This window comes from Eubalaena glacialis, chromosome 6 (assembly GCF_028564815.1).
Source record: "Eubalaena glacialis isolate mEubGla1 chromosome 6, mEubGla1.1.hap2.+ XY, whole genome shotgun sequence".
Classification (NCBI taxonomy): domain Eukaryota; kingdom Metazoa; phylum Chordata; class Mammalia; order Artiodactyla; family Balaenidae; genus Eubalaena; species Eubalaena glacialis.
The window spans coordinates 74,232,956-74,250,153 of record NC_083721.1 but is presented as its reverse complement, the minus strand read 5'-3'; the positions used below and the strand labels follow the sequence as shown (position 1 = coordinate 74,250,153).

General features: G+C 47.0%; 2 protein-coding genes across 2 annotated transcripts in view; one reads left to right on the top strand and one right to left on the bottom strand.

Moving 5' to 3' along the window:
- APOD (apolipoprotein D) overlaps positions 1 to 6,663 on the bottom strand; it is a 70,464-nt gene extending 63,801 nt beyond the window's left edge. Inside the window, exon 1 of the mRNA XM_061194328.1 lies at positions 6,539 to 6,663. The gene's annotated coding sequence lies outside the window, so the exon portion shown is untranslated. The remainder of the gene's footprint in view (positions 1 to 6,538) is intronic.
- LOC133092986 (D-beta-hydroxybutyrate dehydrogenase, mitochondrial-like) lies at positions 1,426 to 16,965 on the top strand. Its single transcript, XM_061192741.1, has 4 exons — positions 1,426 to 1,728; positions 7,772 to 7,898; positions 16,108 to 16,180; positions 16,888 to 16,965. The coding sequence occupies exons 1-4, from the start codon at positions 1,722 to 1,724 to the stop codon at positions 16,963 to 16,965; spliced, it is 285 nt and encodes a 94-aa protein (XP_061048724.1). The 5' UTR covers positions 1,426 to 1,721.
- Positions 16,966 to 17,198: the final 233 nt, after the last annotated feature.

Sequence of the window (17,198 nt, the reverse complement as noted above, 5' to 3'; positions counted from 1 at the left end):
GGGGAAGAAACCGGGTACAGCTGATGCAAGGTGCTCTCAGGTTTCACCTGTATGCAGCTGGTTGCCAGAGCAAAACTGGAATAAAAAGTGGGGCTGGGAAGGTGTGAGGTCAGCCACAGGTGGAGTTGGATATAACCGCAGACAGATCAAATGTCCTGTCCTTGTCTTTCATGAATAGACTTTATTTCCATTAATTCTCAGTCCAAAGTCAGGATCTATGGTTTTCTAGGTGGAAATATTAACTCTTCTTTTAGTTAACTGCTTTTCTAGCAATGCATAACCCTCAAAGTGTAACCTGGTGACCCAATATAAGGATTTATGTTATGGCTATGGCATGCTGTAACAGTGACTATTCTGAAACACAGCACTGAAGCAAGCTTGAGTCTGTCTGTGAAATGGGTACAGAGAACCAAGTGCATCCTACCTTCATGATTCTCCTGGTCTTCAAAGCTCTACATGCCAGGAGCCGGAGATAAGGAAGATACAGCCTCAGCTTTCAAGAAGCTCATGTAACGGAGCTGACAGGTTTCTTTAAAGCCCCACCAGGCCCTTCCTTCCTTCCTGTTTTCATCTGCCTGGTCCCTTTCCAATCAGTCCTTCTCTATAATTTGACCTAAACATCGCTCTGCCACCAATTTGCCCTGATAGGTTCCTTCTCCTCAGCTGGTTTCTCATCCTGGAAACTTGGCAGGGGAGCCTGATCTGTGGCAGATTGGCCTCTGATGTTCCGTTGTTGAAACTCTGGGAAGCTGTGCTATTCTTAAATTATTTTTTTTAATCGTAGGAAGAAAATTTTAAATAAATTTCATCTGATCAAAAGACAAATTTAAAAACAAACCAACAAACCAACCCACCCCAATGAGCTCCAAAGACAGCAAGTAGGCGCAGGACCTGGAAAGGCGCCTCAACCTCACCGGGTTTCCTCACTTCCTGGAGCGGCACCTACACCTCCCTACCGCAACCCGCGGGGTGAAATCGTTCCCCGCTCGTTCCAGAACCAGGATGGCGGTGGAGGAGATCTGAGCGCGGTTTAGACCTAAAATGGGCGGCAGTGGGTTAATCCCGGGCTGGGCGCCTAGCGAATAGTAGTACCCCCTGCGCGAGGAGGGCCAGGCCTGACGCCCCAAGGCGAAGGAGGCGGTGCAGAGGCTCCCCGCCCCTGCGCCGCCCGCCGTCGGGCTCCGCCCCGCGCAGCCCTACAGAGCAAAGCCCCTGTGCGTAGGCGCACCCCGGCAGCTGAGGCTGGAGGCCGCAGGAGTGGGAGCCAGTAAGGGGCTTCGAGAAGGAAACGGCGGTAGCGCCCGGTGGTACAAGACGCGAGCGCGGGTACCTGCGAAGCGCCAGGTTCCGGCGAACGCACCAGCTGAGCCCTCAGCAGCTGGAGCCCCCGCGCCAGTTTGGTTTGGGGTAAGAGGAGGGGTCCGCATCTCTGCAGCTCGGGCGTGATGAGCCGGCGCCCCTAAACCGGCGTGATGCTCGGTTTGGTTTGGACTTGCGCTGCCCTTTACTCGGGTCGCGGGGATGCGAGTGGAGAAGGGGGCACCAAGTCCTGTAGGCTGGGCTCTACGGCCGCGGCCGAAGTAACGGTGTAAAGATGGACCGATCCCGCCCAGAGCCGTCTCAACCCCAGGTGATCCTCATCCTCCGCCCTCCCGGGCCTTCCGTCCGTGCTCTGGGAGCCCAACCGAGCAAGTTGGAGGCGCCGCGGGAGCAGGCCGGAGATGCTGGGTTGGTAGTGGGCCCGCGGCCGGGGAAGGCCGGGAGCCTCTGCCGCTCACAGGTGCGGGGACAGCTCAACTTGGTCTGGGCGGTGCCGTCTCAGCCAATGGGAGCGTGGCTCGGGCCGAGCCCCCTCGGCTCCCAGCCTCTGGTCTGCCGGAAGGGGCTGCGGCCCTGCGATTGGCCCGGACGCGGGGCTGCCTGCGCGCTTAGCGAGTTGGCGCCAGCGAGTTGGCGCCGGCGAGTCACGGGCGTCCCGTGCTCTGCCAGCGCGCTGGGGCGACGCGTCAGAGACAGGGACCCGGGCGGTCTGCGCCCTGCTGGGGGAGGGTTTGGAGCCGCGCGGGACGTTGAGCTCATTTGAGCTCTGCGTGGTTTTTTCCAACCAGTCTGCCAAAATCTGCCCGGAGTCAGCTGATGCAAAGTCCCCGTCTAACCCTGCGAGGGGTTACAGAGGCACACGTTTCGTTACGGTGGGTTTCCGGCTGCCAGGATCCTTTATGACGCATCAAATATCCTAACACTTTCTACCAGAGCGTTGCAGCCCGGCCCTGCCCAGGGCATATACCCGTGGCGGGCGAGGAAGCTGAACTTTGAAATGAGTGTAGCTCGCATAGTCTCTCAGTACACATTTACAGAGTGGCTGCTTCCTGTCAGACACCGGAGTAGTCATTTTGGATGAGCCGGAGGTCAATGAAACAATCCGGGTTGCGACTGGTGTTCAGACGGCGGAGCCGGGTGCTGTGAATGGTTATAAGCAGAAATACCTCTAATACTACCCGGCCTAGGTTAAGTGCTATTTCAGAGGCACATAAGGAAGCAGTGAAAATGCAAATATGGAGCGCGGCGTCTTAACCACTGACCTGCTAGGGAAGTCCCGCAACAAGAGATTGATTTTTGATTTAGGGGATCAGGAAAGGTTTCTTGAAGGAGGTTATTTGAATCAGTTAGGGCTTAGTGGATGAAGGAGACCTCAGATTTGGTGTAGGATGAGCAAGGCACAAAAATTGGAAAGTACAGGGCTTATTGAGAGATGGTGTAGCAAATGGTATAAATGAGTAGATGAGAGAAGTATAGTTGGAGATATGACTTGGAGGGGCCCGGTGAGGACCAGGATGCTGGGCTTGTACGCTCTGATTTGAAATGTGGTAAGCGCTTATGAATAGGATGGCTCCTTAAACTGTCAGTTGTACTAACGTCATTTTTTTACATCTGCACAAAAAATCTTGGAAGTATCTTTGATTCTTCCTTCTTTCATAGCCTACATTTAATTGGTCAGTAAATCACAGTGGGCTTTACCTTCAAAACACAGCCAGACTCTGACCATGTCTAATTAGCTCCATGGTTTCCACTGGGGCTGGCAGCCCTTTTATATATGTCCAGGGAGTACCTCTTCACGTTTTGCTGGAGTTCTGCAGTGCACAACCTGCATGGCTGTACATTATGGTCCTGGGTTACTGCCATAGCTTCTAAATGGTCTCCCTGCTTCTGCCCTTGTCCATCCTCAGTCTATTCTTAACCCAGTGAGAGTTATCATTTTAAAATATAAGCCTGATATGGTATTCCTCTGCTGAAAACTCTCTTAAGTCATTCAGATATTATGTGCCTACTGTGTACAGCTCTGACTTGAATTTGGTAGGCAAGCCCTGTTCTCCTAGGGATGGAATGCCTGCTTAACCTGGTGGTTGTAATTATGGCCATTTTGATAGCTCTGGTAACACTTTCTCTTGGGGAAGCACAGATGTTTCCTTGACAGAAGTGGAGAGGGAGAGGCTCCTTCTCCTATTATCATTATGAGGTCTACAGTGGCATTCTCAGAATATCAGGCAAGCTTAAGAATTAATGATAATGATCTGCAGAAAGAACCTGCTTTCAGTGTGTTTTCACCAATATTGTTTTGGCTGCAACTAACAGAAACATTAAGCATGCTTAAATCAACACAGAGAATAAAGACATCACATGCCTTACAGAGCTGGAGACAGGAGGGCAGCTGGGTCTCAGGAGCAGGAGGCTCTGTTGTTGTTTTTTTCTCTCTTCTTCACTTCCATCTCTGCTTCTTTCTACATGTGTACCTGACTCCTTTCTCTCTTTGCAGATTGGCTTTCTCCATCTCTCTCTCTGGCTTCAGGCTCAAATGTCGCATAGCTGCCCACCCCCCTCCCCCCAACTCCAGCAACCAGATCACATGTCTGCCCCACAGAGGCTGCTTTGCATTCTTTCACAGTGTCAGGGGACAGAATGATGGATTCATCTGGGGTCAGGTGTCTCTCCCTGACGCAGTCTTCCATGGCCAGAGAGTGGGGGGGAGGGTCTCACTGCACAACTACAGCTGCAGAGGCCAAATCCTGTGGGCAATAGGCAAGTCTGAAAGGGATAAGGATCAGCTGAGCAAGACAGACACCGGAAAGATGGCAACTGCCGAGAGTGTGATGGGTTCTCTGAAGAGAAATGGCCATCACCTAAGTCTAATCTGGTGACTAGTGTCTGTCAGACTAATCCAAGTGTCTGCATTAGGTTTGCCTTTGCTGAACTGGGCTATAAAGTTAAATCCTTGGCTTTTATTGAAGGTCCCTGTTAAAGGCAGCTATATAAAAGTCACTTCTGCATTTACGGTAAAATAGTAGTAGGAACGTCACCTACAATATCATTTGGTGTTCCTGTATAATGTCTTTAGACTTTTGTTTCAGAATAGTTAACTCTCTAAGGGATAATAGGCATCTTATTTGAGTAAGGACTTTAAAACTTGTCAGGTTTCCTTTTTGCGTGGCGTCAAGGAAGCCTCCAATAACTGTAGTTAACACGTATAGCTGAGCTGAGCTGAGCTGGAACTTCTAGGCAAGATTATGCTAAGTGATCAGAAGGGAAATAGCCAAAGGATAATAGACATCTATCTGGTAAGAGATCTCAAACTCTAATGCCCACAATGTCCAGGCAGTTAACAGAGGTGATGTCGGTAGGCTTGAGATAGTAAGTGAAAACTTTTTGTTATTGAGTTCAAGCATAACATAGCTGCCTCGTTACATTGCCTTTTAAAACACTAGGCAGGCCAAACAAAATAGCCAAGTAGAGTATGTTGGAAACTGGCTGCCAGTTGTCAGACCTTGGAATCTCACACAGGTTACAGGCTTTGAGCACCTCAGTGTGGCGTCCCTACACAGGATGGTTCTTAGCTTAAACCCAGCTCGCCCTCCCCAGTGAAACAGAACCTCCCTCTCCCACTTGGTAGTACCAAGGCCCTTCCAGACTTCGTGTCCAGAAACTTGAGTTCTGTTTCCTGCCTAAGTCCTGCCTCCTGAATTGCTATTTGCTGCTGATGCCCTGCCTCTTCTGAGGCTGTCAGTACTGGGAATGTTTGCCACTTGCAGGGGAGACCTTGACCTTGACCCACAGGAATGCAGCCAGCTGTGTCTTCTGCAAGATAGTCCTGTCAGAATGCAGCAAGTGAGCCCAGCATCAAGACAAGGATACACACAGGTTTTTTTTTTTTCTTTTGGAGAGGGGGTGCTTTCTGTGGGCTGCACGTGGGTTTTGCATTGACAATGGAAAGGAGGTGCCCTTGAGAGCAGACCTAAGTGTTCTCAGAATTAGAAAAGTTTCTCCCAGATTCCAGGATAATACGTGAACATCTTGATTTTGCGACAGTATCATATAAATTCGGTCACCCTGGAGCAGCTAATTGAATCCAAAGCTAAAGAGATGGTCCCCGCCCTCACAGGGGCTCTGCCTGTCCCCTTGCAGTGCCCGCCTCCCACGGCCATTTCTGTTTCCAAACCAAAAGGCAACTGAGTGGCATTTCAAGTTTGAGAAACTAATGTTTACAGAGACTAAAGCCCAGCACAAGACATTAAGATGACAAACAGCCCTGAAGAGTACAGGAATTCCACTGCCTATAGCATTGTGTTTGGGGTGAAAATAGCAACATATTTAAGGAATGTAAAAAAGTAGTAGAAGAAAAAGATATCTGAAATTCTAGCATTTTGTATATGGGAGACTACATTGTGAATAATGCATTATTAAAGGGGCTGAGTTTTCATGCAATTTAAGCTATTTTGACGCCAGTGCTTTTAGATATTGCTGACTCAAAGGAAAATAAAATTAAAAGCAGCTTTCTGTTTGGAGAGACATTGAGGCAAACACTGAGGCATTCTGTGCCACAAGCATTGAGCAGAAGGGATGGAAAGCGCTTGAATTACAGACGACTGGATTTTAAATCACCCAGTGGTGGTGACTTCAGACTCCAGTCCTGGAGGGAGGAGGCAGAGATGTGTGTGCTCAGCCAGCCGGTCAGTACTTGGGAGGGGTGCGGGGCACCCACAGCATGGGCCTGTGCCTTCCGTGAAGGGCCAGTCTGTGTGTGGGGATGGGGGTGAGGTTCAAGCACGCAGCTCACCCCCACTCAGCAGGGACTCGCTGAGTGCCTCCTTCGTGTCAGGTTCTTCCAGGCATGGGGGATTCAGTGGTGACTAAGATGGACAAGGTGCCTGGCCTCACTGAGCTTATGATCTAGAAGGGGGAGATGAGTAAAGAAACAAGAGAACCTTGGATTGAAGCGCGATCTTATGGAGAGCAACCCCTGTGTGTTGCATGGGGGGTTGGGCAGCCTCTCTGAAATCAGAAGGGTCCGAAGGACTCAGCCCTCTAGAGAGAGGAAAGGCAAGGTCCACGGCCCTGAGGCGAGAAAGAGCTCTGTGTATGTTCAGAAGGTCAGCGTGGCTACAGAGCAGTGAGCACAGGGCAGGGGGTACCGGATAGGAAGGGAGGCAGAGGCCAGCTCCAAAAAGGCATGGAGAGGAGGCTTTTAGTCAAGGGAGTCACGTACCTGACTGGTGTTAGAAAGACCTTTCTGGCTGCAGTGCTGAGACTGGAGTGTGGCGAGTAGGGGCCGGAGCGGAAGCAAGAGCCTGCTGCACAGCCCAGGAAGGATCACGCAAGACAAAAGAGCCCTGTTTGTTTTCCTCTCCTGAGGATTAAACAGATGGAACACCGACACCTGCCTTCTGCGGTAAATACTGTGGTTGTTGGCTAGTTAGTGAATTTATCACAGACCCACTGGCGCAGGTGACTGGTGATCAGATTAGGGGCGGGGGCAAAAAGGCAGGGGAGGAGCTGCCTCAGGGCAGTATAACAAAGCACAGGCAGGTGTGCAAAGAGAGACTAGGACGGTTCCCCAGGAAAAGAGCAACAGCTCCCAGGGCTGGCATTGCCTTGCTCAGCTCCCTCCCCACCTCCCTTTCCTTCCCTTAGGCCAGGAGGGACCATTAGAGGGCAATTAACCAGAACAGGAGGACAACTAATGCACACACCCATCTACTACTCAAAATGCAAAGCTAGTCACTATGCTGAGTAGCCTTACTGACACATGGCCTTGCTGCAACAAGTTTGATTTAACCTGGAAAGGGAGTGGTAGGGTGGTGGGCGAGACTGTGGGGGGGAGTGTGTGTGTTTTAATTTAGGTTGATTAGAGTGTGTCTCATTTTGTAGCTTCAGTCTCCATGCTATGATGAGTTACTGATGAATTCAGCCCCAGAGCTGGACCCTGTGCGTGGTGGGGTGGAGAAAGGTAGAGAGCTGAATCAAAAGATACCTGGCCCAGGGCTCAAAAAGCTGCCTGGAGGCATGTGGGCAAATTGAGATGGATGTTCTGCTGGATGTGGGGAACACTGAGAATGGGACTCATGGAGCTGGAATCCCTGAGGGGGCGGGACCCTGGGCGCCCCAGTGGTTGCTGCACAGCCTAGTTTGAGGGTCACTGGTCTGGTCCCACCTCCTCATGCTACAAAAAGGTGATGACTCACCCAGGGTTACCCCATGAGTTGGTGGCACAGCTGGAACCAGAACCCAGGTTTCTAGATGTCCCAGCCTCCTGACTCTTTTCATCACATGAGGCTGTAGCTTGAGAGGAGGGTGGCAGGCGGGGACTGCCTGGTGCCTTGACTGAACCTGGGTCGAACAGAGCCCACTTTAACTTTCACAACCTGGAAGGAAAATGGCCCCTTCTGCCTAAACTCCTGAAGGCAGCAACACAATGCCGAGGACACATTTTGTGTTTCAGAACCCACCCGGAGGAGCCTGACCATTCTGCCTCTCGTGGCCACTATGCTGACTGCCCGCTTCTCCAGACCCCTGTCACAGCTCCCGAGGAAAACCCTGAATTTCTCTGATAGAGTAAATGGAGCAAGGTAAGAAAATGAAGGGTGGAGGTGACCTTGAGGGTTACACTTTCTGGGCAAAGCAGAGCTCTTCACACATAATAAGGCTTGACTCTCAAAAGTGTCCCTCAATACCTGCTGTCCACCAGCAAAGGACACTCAAAGGTGTTGTCGGAAGACAGAGACCTTCCCATGTCACACAAGGCACAGAAGAATATCTTTCATCAGATATATTTTTTTAACTTTTTATTTTGAAGTAACTCTACACTTAACACAAAAGTTGTAAAAATAGTACAAAAGTTTCCCGTAACCCCTTCGCCTAACTTCCCCAAGTGTTAACATCTTACAAAACCATAGTGCAATCATCCAAACCAGGAAATTACCACTGATATAATACTATTAACTAATCTGCAGACTTGATTCAAATTTCACCAGATGGCCCACGAATGGACATTTTCCTGGTCCAGGATACAAACCAGGGTTCCCAGTACATTTAGTTGTCATGTCTCCTTACTCTCTTCTTGTCAGGGGCAGTTCCTCAGTCTTTGTTGTTCATAACCTTGACACCTTGGAAGAATGTCTCTCAGTGTGGGCTGTGGGATGTCCTCGTGTTTAGATTCAGGTTTGTGTGTTTGGAAGAATCCCACCCAGGTGAGGTGGTGCCCTTCTTAGTGCATCACATCAGGAGGCACAGATCTCATTACTTTAATCACCTGGTTAATGGCTCTTTTAAAATCTCGCACATGAAACTATAGTTAACTAAAATGTCGCGAGACTTCACTGAACTGGGTGATTTAGAGAAAGCATTAAGTACAAAGTAGACAAGCAGCTCTTCTTTGAGAGCTTCTGGAAATTGCCTTTTCCAAGGGAATTTAGTGTGCTCTGCTACCTCATTTTCTTCTTTTGCAGCTAGAGCAAAGAAAAAAATAATGCCCTTTCTTTTATATTTGAGAGGAGTGAAATCAAGTGGCAGGTTAAATTCAAAGATCCAGCAGCTAGAAAATTGATGGTTATTTTCTGTGCCAATAAATATATCTAGAAGAACACGCATTGAGGTTTTTAGCAGCATTTGCTTAAAAGCATTTCCACAGGATACAGAAGCTTGGTTGGAGGTGAGGCTTCAACTGCTGGAGGACACCATATAAGAAGAGTCGATATCCCATCAAAGAGGGAATGGAGCTTTGTTCTGTTAAAGGGCTTTTGAAAGAAGGTGATTTGCTATAATTTTTTTCAGTGAATGACTCACAGAAATGGTAAAATCTGTCTCAAAAATGGCTTTCAGAGATTTCTGGAGATTTTTTATGGAGGAGAAAATAATCCCAAAGGAAGTTTAAATACTTTTACAAAGATTTTATCCTCAAATTAAAGGGAGTGATACAACCATTCTGTACCCATACAAACATTCTTTTTTTCACTTTAGTTAAGTATTCAATAAATCACATGAAATATTCAATGCTTCATTATTTTAAAAAATTAAAGGGAAGTGAGACATTAGTCAACCTTCTGGCTCATTTGAAGGGAAAGAAAGCCTATCCCAGGAGACTCTGAGTCTTCTGGAAGGATTGTAGAAATCACCTGGTTAGGCTAAGGGGTTGGGCACAGTGTGGTCATGGGCAGAGCTGAGTCAGAGTGCATTAGCTGTCCTCTGGGAAAAGTTGTCGGCAGAGGTCAGGGAGGGAGACCCATATGAGTGAGGTGGAAGGAATGGTGGGTGATCACTGTGCCTGGATCAGACAGGAGGTCTTTGGGTGGCCCGATCATTTTGCTTGAATCTCAGTTGGAAAGGGCCTCATGCTCCAGTCCGCACCTGTGGGTGATCCTTTGATCTCATCCTTAACAAGTGACCTTACAGCCTCTATTTGAATATCTCCAGCCATGGGGCAGTCAGTACCTCTCACAGCAGACCTCCTGTCTTTGGACAGTGCTGTTATAAAGTCCTTCTTCATACTGGGCAGAAATCTTTCCTCTGTAAATGCCACCCCTTGTTCCTGGGTCTGCCTTCTGTATTCATACTGAACAAGTTAATCTCTTATCCCTGGGGATACTCTGCCACCCTAATACCCCTGACTTCTCTTATTGCATCTGCATGTTTTTTCATTGCTCATCTCCCATGGTTTTCCCACTCAGCATCCAGGTTTCCCACCTGAATGATGCCCATTTGGCCTGTGCTCTTTCTTGAGATGTGGTGCCCCAAACAGAACACCCCCCTCCCCTCCCCTGCATGGCTCAGAGCAGCAGTCACCCGGTACACAGCACCTGTCCAGATGAAACTTCCCCAGAAGTGGCCGGATGCGGTCCCTGCCCTGACAACCTGCTCTGCTTCCTGGCTCTATACAGCCCTCAGATTTTGGATTTCTGAAGGCTCTGGCTCCACACAGGACACTACGTCCCGGATTCTGGTTACACACACCAGCTGGCTCAGCCGCAGTGCTCAGCTCTGCCTGCCCAGGCATGGCATGTAATACTCCAGGGCAGCCTGACCTGGGCAGAATGGAGAGTGGCCCTTGCCTCCCTATTCCTGTCCAGCTTAGGCTCACATAGCTTCTTTTGGCGGCCACATCACTTGTGATTCGTAGTTGATCAGACTAATTTTTTTTCACAGGTGCTGCTGTGTGAGGCCTCATTCCTCCCCAGCTACCCTTGTGTCATCAACATTTGTCCTTCCTAAACCCATCTTGTTAGATTCAGGCTGTCAAGCTGACTCCCGACTCCTCTCAGCAGAAAGCTGGGTAACTGGTTATTGTTGCTGATTCGTGATGGAAGGAACAAAAGGGATAGAGACATAGACTGGAAGGAGGGAAAAGAAGCCAGCATTAATGCCTTGGCCAGCACAGGGCGGTGTCTCGAATGTGGCCCGGTAAGTTCCTGGACGCCAGTGCTCTGGGGACCAGCTGGTTCTTCCACAGGCCTGTGGGGAAATGCCGGATTGCAACCTCTCCACCCCATCTGATTGCTCTTCTAGGTTAGGATGGAAATCAGCAAGCTCTCCTCCTCTGAATCTGGAGGCCACCTCTTTGGGATTCACCCCTCAGCAAGTTTACTGACTATCCCGAGTTTAACTTGTACCACCTGTGAGACTGGCATAGCCCTTAGAGTAAGTGGTTTGGGTGACCAGCAGTTTGCTGCCACCACAAGACCCTCCTGGGGAGAGGTGACCCTCCAGGGCAATGCTCACTATTTTATATTATGGGATTCGGACTTAACCCCTCAGGGGCGTTCTTAGCCTTGATAAGCCAATGTATCAGGACTGCATCACAATTAGAAGGGCAAAGACTTCCAGAAGGCCAGGGCTGGAGAGGTATCAGTGGACCCAAGCTTCTTGTATCTTTCTGCTCTGTCATCCTGTTGGTGGCCCTCACCTCAGAATGCCATGATGCTCCTCCACCTCCAGCCTCCGTCCAGGCAGGAAGAAGCAAAGCAACATGGAAGAAAGGAGGAGCTGCCCTCGCATTAGGAGAGCAAAACTCTCCCAGCAATCATTGCAGACTTCTGCTTGCACCTTATGGGCCAGGGGTAGGTCACATGATTGCTGGGTAGATGATAGTCTGGAAAGAACTGGGCACATTGGTACCCCAGACAACATTTTGGTAGTGAGACAGATGAGAAGAATAGATATTGGCAGCAAACAGTAGTGTCTGCCTTGGCTGGGCTGATTTTGTCCCCGGAGATATTAGGACTTTGGCAGTCAAGAGGCTTGAAAAGGAAACCGCATGGGGAAAAAGTCCTTTTTCTCTTTTCCTAAGGCAGCAGTTATAAACTCTGGTTGCAGGTTAGAATCACCTAGAGCGCAGTGGGGAAAAAAAATCCCCGTGCCCCACCCCTGGGGACTCGGATTTCATTCATTAGGGGTGAGGCCAACCATGGGAATAGTTTAAAAAGCTTCCTTGGTTCCTTAGTTCTTCTTCAGCTATTTTGGGAAGAATTTCAATCACATACAAAAGTAGAAAGTAGTAAATTGATCCCTGGTGTACCTGGGCTTCAACAGTTATCAGCTCATGACCAATCTTGTTTCATCTATGTTCCCACCCACTTTCCTCCCCCTCCCTCTACTGGATTGTTTCAAAGCAAATCCTGAACATCATGTTGGTGATTAGGTATCTATTGCTAAATGGTAAGATCTCTTTTTAATAACGTAAGCACATAATCATGATCGTTTTACCAAGTGATTCTAATAAACAATCAGGGAGGAGAACCTAAGAACAGCTGCTCTGGACCTACATCAACCAGGCCTTTCCCAGTACTGCCTGTAGTGGAATCAGGTGTTGGTTAAACATGCAGATTTCCAGGGGCCACCCCATCCTACTGAATCAGAATGTCAATCAGGGACTTGGGAGCCTGCATTTTAACAAGCTTCCCAGGTGCTTGTTAACTAAAGTTAAAGAACTGAGGTGCTAAGGCCTTCCTAGCCCCAAGGCCCCTCTGAACTGAGAAGTAGCCCCAAGCCAGGGATCCCATGGCACCTGCAGGAGCCGCAAAAGTGAGAGAAGAAATAAGAGCAGGATGAGGCAGTCCCAGCAGCGGCCAAAGGGAAAGGCTGAGAAACCAAGTGGTGTCCAGGAGGGCACTCCTGTGTCAGCTGGAGCTCCCCAGCAGTGTTCTTGGCCCTCGCCTTATCAGGGTTCTGCCTCTTGGGGATCGGGTGTGGAGGGATGGAGCCTTGTGCTATCTGGAGAAGTAGAAATATGCCATTGATAGCTGGGTATAAGCAGTAGCGCCTGGTATAATACACCCAGAGATAGTCAAGTTTGAGTGGATATATTTGAATATGGGAAGGTGGGTTAGAGAAAATCTGGCAACAAATCAGTTTGAAATAATTTTTTTTCTTGCTGTGACCTTTTCGTTACTTTTAAAAATATCAAATAGTGCAAAAGGATGGCAGGGGACAAGGACAGTTCTGCCAGGGACACCTTGTTCTTTTTGTACAGCAAATCCTGGGGTTATGGTAAAACAGTGATTAATTTTCGATAAAGTCATTTAACTAGTTTTGGGTGTAGTGACCATACCACTCTGCTCACTTGTGACCAATGCCCCCACCAGGGGTAGTGTCAGAGAAAGCCAAGTAGGGGCCAGGACTTACATTCTCACCCAGCAGTAATAAGGAACCCTGCCTGCTTGGGAGGGGTGGTGGTGTGGAGGAGTGTCAGAGGACACCTAGTAGAGACGGAGAGCTAGGACTTCCTCCACCTCTCTGCAGTAATGAGACCACACACCCCCATACAGTGGAGAGCAGTAGTGAGGCACTCCGACCCCTCACAGCCAGGGAGGTATTGGTGAAGACCCAGTGGGAAGCCGGAACTCCCATCCGTACCCAGCAGTAACTCCTTCCAATTTACTTTATGAAGCTAGTATTGGCTGATTCCAAAACCAGACAAAGACCGTACAAAACAGAGGACTGCAGACCAATACCCCTCATGAATATAGGTGCCAAAATTCTTAAAATATTAGCCAATAGAATTCAGCAATATATGAAAAGAATTGTAAGCCATGAAAAAGTGAATTTGTTCCAGGGATGCAAAGATGGCTCGTTGCTAAAAATCAGTTAATGTAATCCACCAAACTGAAAGCCAAAGAAGAAAAATCACATGAATCTATTATTGCAGAAAGAGCAAAATTTAACACTCATTTGTGTTAAACACTCTCAGAAAAATAGGCATAGATGGAAACTTCCTAAACTTGATAAAGAGCATCTATGAAAACCATGCAGCTAACATTATATTTCCTGGTGAAAGACTGAATGCCGTCTCCCTAAGATGGGAGCAAGGCAAGAATGTCCACTCTCACCACTGACTCGCCATAGTGCGATAAGGAAGTGCAATAAAGCAAGAAAAGGAAATAAAAGTCATACAGGTTGTAAAAGAAGAAATAAAACTGTCCCTATTTGCAGATTACATGATTGACTACATAGAAAATCCCAAGGAATCCACAGAGCACTCCTAGAACTAATAAGTGAGCTCAGCAGGACACAGGATACAAGATAACACGCACAAGTCAGTGTATTTCTATAGCCTAGCAATGAACTTGTGGATATCAAAATCTAAAATAATACCATTTACAATTGCTCAAAAGAATGAGTTACTTAGGTATAAATACAACAAATTATACAGGATTTGTACATTGAAAATGATACAATGCTGATGAAAGAAATCAAAGATCTAAATAAATGGAGACCCACACTATGTTCAGGGATTGAAAGACTCAAACAAGTAAAGATGTTGACTTTCCCTAAATTGATATACAAGTTTAGCACAATTTCTATCAAAATCCCAGTCAGATTTTTATAGAAAAAGACAAGATTGTTCTAAAATTTATATGAAAAGGTAAAGGAAATAGAATAGCAAAAAACAATTTTGAAAAAAAAAACAAGGTGGGAGCGCATAGCTCAATGAAACAGAGAATCCAGAAATAAAACCACATGGATATGCCCAGCCAATATTTGACAAAGGTGCAAAAGCAATTCAATGGAGGAAAGATAACATTTTCAAAAAATGGTGCTGGAACATGGATATTCATAGGCAAAAACAAAAACAACCAACTTTGACTTATCTCACATTTTATACAAAATTAACTCACAATGGATCATGGACTTAAATTATAAAGCACAAGACTAGGGACTTCCCTGGTGGTCCAGTGGTTAAGACTCCAACCTTCCAGTGCAAGGGACACGGGTTCGATCCCTGGTTGGGGAACTAAGATCCCACATGCCTCGCGGTATGGCCAAAAAATGAAAAAACAGAAAAAAAAAAACCCAAGACTATAAATCTTTTAGAAAAAAACAGGAGAAAATCTTTGGGTTGGGGCATAGGCAAAGAGTTCTGAAACCTGACACCAAAATATGATTGATCCATAAGAGGAAAAATTGACTAATCAGACTTCATCAAAATGAAACACTGTTTCTCTACGTAAAGATCCTGTTAAGAGGATGAAAAGACAAGTTATAGACGAGGAGAAAATATTTGCATACCACATATGCAACAAAGGACTAGCATCTAGAACATATAAAGAACTCTCAAAACTCAATAGTGAAAGAACAAACACTCCAATTACAATAGAATATGCACAAAAGACATAAAGAGACAATCAAAGGGGATATACTGATGGCAAATAAGCACATGAAAAGATTTTCAACATCATTAGCCATTAGAGAAATGCAAATTAAGACCACAGTGGATATCTTTACACAGTTACCAGCATGGTTAAAATAAAAAATAGTGATACCACCAAATGCTGGCAAGGATATGGGGAAACTGGATCACTCATACATCACTGCTGGGAATGTAGAATGCTACAGCCACTCTGGAAAACAGTTTAAAAGTTTCTTAAAAAACTAAACATGCAACTACCGTATGACCCAGCAATTGCTCTTCTGGGCATTTACCCAAGAGAAAAACAGGTTCACACAAAACCTATACAGGAATGTTCCTGGCAGCTTTATTTGTAATAGCCCTAAATTGGAAGCAACCCAGGTGACCTTCAATAGTCGAATGGTTAAACAAACTGTGGTACAGGATACCACAGAATACAATTTAGCAATAAAAAGGAACAAATTATTGATACATGCAACAATAGACAATCGGATGAATCTCTAGGGAATTATGTTGTGTGAAAAAAGCCAATCCCAAAAGGTTAATATTCTATGACTCCATTCTTGAAATGACAGAATTATAGAGGTGGAGAACAGATTAGTGGTTAAAGAGGATGTGGGAGTGGGTGTGGCTATAAAAGGATAACACAAAGGATCCTTGTGGTGATGGAACTGTTCTGTATTTTCACTGCATATGTCAATATCCTGGTTGTGATATTGTACTAGAGTTTTGCAAGATGTTACCATTAGGGGAAATTGGGTAAAAGGTAAGGGCATCTCTCTGTATTACTTCTTAACTTCATGTGAATCTAGAATTATTTCAAAATAAAAAACTATCAGGAAGCCACGTAAAACCTAAAGGTTAAGACGTCGCATTTGCAGAAGGCTTTGTTAACAGAGGTCTATCACTGGAAGGCTCTTGCTACACAGTGGCAAAATTGTCCACTGCAACTGCTGGCCCACTTTGTCCCAGACTAGAAACCTGGAGGAAACAGGCCCTCCTCCTCAGTGGTACCAGCAGGTTGTCCTCAGGGGTTTGGGGTGGGAGTAGTGAGTAGGGTGGGTACTGGTGCCTGAGGGCCTGTTGAGTTGCTTCCACCCCAGAACAAGGTCTGGTGTGACCACAGCCTCTGCTCATGGCTTTCTTTCCTCTTGCAGAGGCTCGCTGCTGTTTCACTCTGCCTCCTTTGTCCCTGTCGACTGTCAGACTTACGCTGCTTCGGTGAACCCGGTGAGTGGCAGCCCGGCTACCTGGGAGCCAGCCAGGTGGTCAGAGCCCTCCTCCCTGGGCTCCCAGGCCCTGACCCACCCTCAGAGTAAGGGCTTCAGTGCTTCCAGGGCACTCAGAGCCACTCTCTCACTCACTGAACAACCCCTGCCCCATCAAATGAAGTTAGGGGTTAAGAGTTTAGACTCCGAAATCTCTCAGTCCTTCTTTCAGTTCCAGCTCTATCGCTAATTATGTTGGGCATTTTAAAATGTCTATTTCCTCACTTGTAACGTGATATAATAATCATACTTATTATATGGAGTTATTGTGAGAATTAAAATAATGCATGCACAGTGCCTTGCCCATGGTAGGTACTCAGTACTTGACGATGAAGATGACAGTGATGATGGTGATGGTGATGATGGTGATTGTAGATGAGGAAACTGAGGTCCAGAAAGAGGGGGTAACTTCCCCAAGCAATATTGCTAGTTGGTGGTAGAGTCTGGGTTAGAACCTGGTCTCTTGATTCTGATTTCTACTATACCAGGGGTGCTTCTCCAAACAGCAAGAGACAAGTGCGGAGGGCCAGGCCTGGCCTGGCCCACTCAGGAAGCCCTAATTTTTACTGCCCAGAGGAGGCCTGGTCATTCAGCCCTCAGGATCCTGGGTTCCTAACGTGGGGTCTGACCTTTTAAAACAGGTTGGCAGCAAAGCTGTCTTGGTTACAGGCTTTGACTCTGGATTTGGGTTCTCCTTGGCCAAGCATCTGCATTCAAAAGGCTTCCTTGTATTTGCTGGCTACTTGATGAAGGTAAGAGATGGGTCATCTTCATAATCATTGTCCCTTTATACATAGTTATTGTTTGGTAGGGTTTTAAAATTGCAATCAAATACACATAAAATAAAATTTGCCATCTTAACCACTTTTAAGTGTACAGTTCAGTGGTATTAAATATATTCACATTGTTGTACAACCATCACCTCCATCCATCCCCATAACACTTTTCATCTTGCAAAACTGAAAGTCTATACCTAATAT